The following is a 4,338-nucleotide window of genomic DNA, read 5'->3' as shown; positions in this document are numbered from 1 at the left end:
TATGACACTGTCAATGTCAGCTGACAGCTGTTTTTTTTTAATGGGGTGTGCTCTATTTGAGCCTTTGTTAGAAACGCTATAGGTAAATGTATGGTTATTAAGTATGTTCGTCACTATTCCACCGGATTCCACGGCTGAGTCTGTGCGGAAAGAGAAGAGTCGTGGCAGAAACGGGAACTAACATTTTAAATTTTAAATGGCAATCAAACCTTTGACACCTGTCTTGTAAAAAGTAAACAAACTGCTGTCATTGTATATTTTTATTAACAAAAACCGCAAGTTTTATGTATAAAATATTTTCAAAACACGATAAAACCGTACATAAAACCACAAGGAAAATTATATTTAACATTGTTCGGTTTTGTCAGCGGGAAGAAACCGGCTAAAAGCCGACTATCGACTTACAAAAAGTCGCGAAACGTGTTTCCGCTATTCACGGGTATTGATGTTGTATTTAATATTAAATAATTACCTATTTAATAAGCCCCTTAAGTAACTTGTCTCCGCTACATAATCGGTAAGTATATTCATTCAAAATATATTAATTTTCATAAATATGCAGGTCATTCATGATCTTTAAAATAACTGTTAAATAGTCTTGATACTTGCCTTTTTATGCATATTTATGAGTATTTTTTTTTCAGGAATGTGTAAAAGTACCTACGGTATCTCGAATAAAAGACCGCTAAGTAGGTGATATGCAAGTATTCGTAATCTACGTGCCGGATTCAAGCACATCCAGTTCAGATGAAGATAGTTCTATGAGTGTCCCTGGCTGTTCTGAAGGTAGCTCAAACATAAGTGACATTGAAGATTTTAATTCAGACTTCGATTACAAAGAATAAAACTTTTTCTAATAAAATATTTCTTTATTTGTAAGTTCGTTTACTAGGTTCTGTTAGTTACGAAATTATATTTCATCTTTAGCAGTGACTTTTCGGCGAAGTAAAATATCGTGAGATGAGAGAACCGGACATATCCCAATAAGGCCTACCTACTTATGCACTATTTTTATTCATATTCATATTTATTATTAATAATGTACACACTACAAGTCAAGTTTACAATGCGTGAAATATATCCCAGATAGTAAAATTACAGTTCTATTGCCCAATTTCTACCCGATCTACCCGGTTTTGTATTAACCTTTTGAACGCCATGCGGCGCATCCATTTGCCGTGCCACTGACGCCACGGGGGTAAAATTTAGTTTTGTGAATAAATAATGCCAACCTAAAAGTGGGGTGTTTTTCTGTAGATTTTCATCAAAAAACGATCGACGTCAAATGCCGTATTTGGCGTCGTTGTCACGATTTTGTGTTGACGTCAAATGCCGTCTGTGGCATTCAAAAGGTTAAAATAACTGTTGGACTACCTTGAGACTATCTTGTTTGGTACTAAAATTACTGTTGTATTGGGCAGATTCTTAACTAGTTTTAGCAGTTTTGTCAATCGCACTGTCACTTTTTAGTATCTGAGACATAAAAACAAGAGTGCGTTTTAAAAAGAAAACTAGTGCCTGCGCTAAATCAGAGGATTGAGTTGACGAGCCGACACCACCACCAGGCCCCGTTTAGTAAGCCGTGGTAAAAACCCGGAACAAAAGGGATTCAAGTATCATGACCTTTAGTGTCGTACTATAATCACGTGACCAGTGTTGTCAGCATAGCAAAAACCATAAAATAGCACTGGCGCGCCCTCAAATCCCACGACTCTTCTCTTTCCGCACAGACTTCTAACACTAGAATAGAACTTGGATAAAAAAAACAGAACTTTTCACAAATATAATGTTAATTATTAGGTATATTTAGAGTATAAAAATTAAAGACATTTTTTTTATTAATATAATAATGTTACATTTTCAACGACATGCCATGCTTTTATCTATGCGTTTGTGTTGACCGCAGCGTTTTCAGTTTGAATTCATATTGTCGGTTTAATAAATTAACCAATTCTATGTTAAGAAAAACTACAAGTTTCTTAAGCCAGAAGGTGTAAAACTGGCTTAAAACCTGACCGAATGAGACCTGATTATTGAACGAATGAATGAAATTATTGCAATGGGCGATTCTCGACCGAATGATTACGATGGTAATGATGGTATCGTGCGTGTCAGTTGTGAGATGACGGGCGGGTGATGGCGAATTTATTAATTGTCGCGATCGCGATTGTGGTTTTCTGTCAGGAATAGGCTTGAAAACCGCGAATGTGTAACACAAATAATACAGAACATTTGATGTATGCACGACAGTGTTGGCTATTGTGTCGATTTGTGGAATAAATAACGAAAATGTAAATGATCAGCATGTGTCACCATTCATCAACAAATGTTTTAATGAAAGACTGTTCAGTGGTCATGTGTGGAAGGTTATGACTGTCGTTGGGTACGCGAGTAATTCGGGCAGTGTTTGTGTTGTGAAGTGTTGTTTAGTTTTTCTCTAGTGAAGGCGATAAATCTACTCTCAAAATGGCGGACCTCGAAGCAGTGCTGGCCGACGTCAGCTACTTGATGGCTATGGAAAAGTCGAAATGCACTCCTGCAGCACGAGCTAGTAAAAAAATAGTTTTACCAGACCCAAGGTAAAAGTTCGTTTCTGTTTCCTTGACTGGGTGAAGCGGAAGGGTGTATGTTTACATGTTGTAGCTGTACGTCTATCATCTGGATCATTGTTTACAAAAAATACGTTTGGATTGTAACTCTATTTTGAACCAAGACACATTGTTGAATCCATGATATAAAAATCCTACAATAGGATTCCAATAAGCTTCATAATAAATTTAATTATCTTATTAGAAAGCTGTATTAGTACAAAATGTATGTAGACCAAAATTGATAAACAATATTTACTATAGCCAAATAGTTATTATTACGACTATATTTGTTTACTATCATTACCTAGTATTTTATTGTCAATCAGGATTCATACAATGCATACCAGCAAGGCAAGACATTACTTTTCTGTGAAGTGATCTGATGAATCATTGAAAATTAGTGAGAAATTGGTATGAAAAGTCATGATCAAGATAGTAAATTTTTGTGAAAAAGTTTAGTCAGTTATTTGAAGATAGGAATTACAAAGTAGTTAAATTATATAACAAAACCAATTGAACCGATGAATATAAGAATTTAATTCAATTCCAGACTAAAATTAAATTACATGTTCAGTAAACCAAGCCCTGTGAGTTGCAAGTTATGGATACAAACTAGAATTTTAGCTTTCTAGTTTTCAAAAACTAACATTAACACAGATCAGTTTAAAATTTCTGTCTTTAACCAGGATTCAATGAACTAGAGCCCACAAGCTGGCCAATTTGGCCCATGCAAAGAATAACATTTTTATATTCGGGTCCCAGAAAATGCAGCGAGGGCCTGGTGGTGGACCCCTAGTGAGAAAGTTTGGTGACCCCTGTCTTAAACCATATTACTTAGTATATTAGAGCTAGTACCTGGGTGGTAAAAAAATGTATGTGATCGACTATACATACATACACTGCTTGGACTAATAAGTGAACCTTATTTTCCAAAACATGAGACCTAACTTATACCTACAAAACTTTAATTAAGTGAAATTATTGACAAAAACTTATATGCAGTCACTTCTAAATAGGAATATTATGGAAACTTAATAAATATTAGAGTTGTTTTCAAGATTGTTGTTTATAAAGAAATGGAACATGAAACTTATTTACTAATTTGTTATTTTAATGAAAATAGAGATTGTTTTCATTGCCATATCAGAGTACCTGTCATAATTATTTGTTGAATAGTGTCACTTATAAAAAGCCTTGGTTGTGCAATATTGGAGAAAACTGTAGTAACTCTCAGCTTTTAATTAACCTTTTTCTACTTACTTAGTTCTCCGAAACCAAAACTGAAGGTTAGGTTTTGCTCTAGTTTCAGCCAAATCATGATTTTTATGCCAAAACCTGCCGAAATCGGAAATTCGGCTGGACACTATCGAAAATATAGTTTCAGCGCAGTCGAAAGGTTCAGCAGTTTTTTGGTAGGTGACACTAATTCTTCTTTTATATGTAAACCCCTTTTCTATTTATGATTCCACTGACAAAATTGAAAAAAGGCTGTAGGCACTATACCAACTTTTAGCCTATAGGTAGAACAATGAATGTTTTAGCACTGGTCTTGTTTGGTTAGTACACAAAGATAATACAAACACACTTATCTCTCTTTGATAGCACTTCTGTTATGATATTTAGTATCAAATTGCCTATTTTTACAAGGCATGATTTTGTTTTAATTGCTGTAGTTTTGGTGTTCACAAGTAAACCAATTAACCCATATACCTATATATACTGTTCCGGCCGGTTTGGCCACGGTAAT

At 34.8% G+C, this 4,338-nt stretch overlaps 1 protein-coding gene across 1 annotated transcript in view; it reads left to right on the top strand.

The window, feature by feature from the left end:
- The first annotated feature begins 2,086 nt into the window (after positions 1-2,086).
- Positions 2,087-4,338, top strand: part of LOC134796461 (G protein-coupled receptor kinase 1) — a 64,952-nt gene continuing 62,700 nt past the window's right edge. The window contains exon 1 of the mRNA XM_063768653.1: positions 2,087-2,579. Coding sequence (XP_063624723.1) covers positions 2,467-2,579 — 113 coding nt within the window. The 5' untranslated portion in view covers positions 2,087-2,466. The remainder of the gene's footprint in view (positions 2,580-4,338) is intronic.

Source organism: Cydia splendana, chromosome 13, assembly GCF_910591565.1.
Source record: "Cydia splendana chromosome 13, ilCydSple1.2, whole genome shotgun sequence".
NCBI lineage: Eukaryota > Metazoa > Arthropoda > Insecta > Lepidoptera > Tortricidae > Cydia > Cydia splendana.
This window is presented reverse-complemented; position numbering and strand designations above follow the sequence as displayed.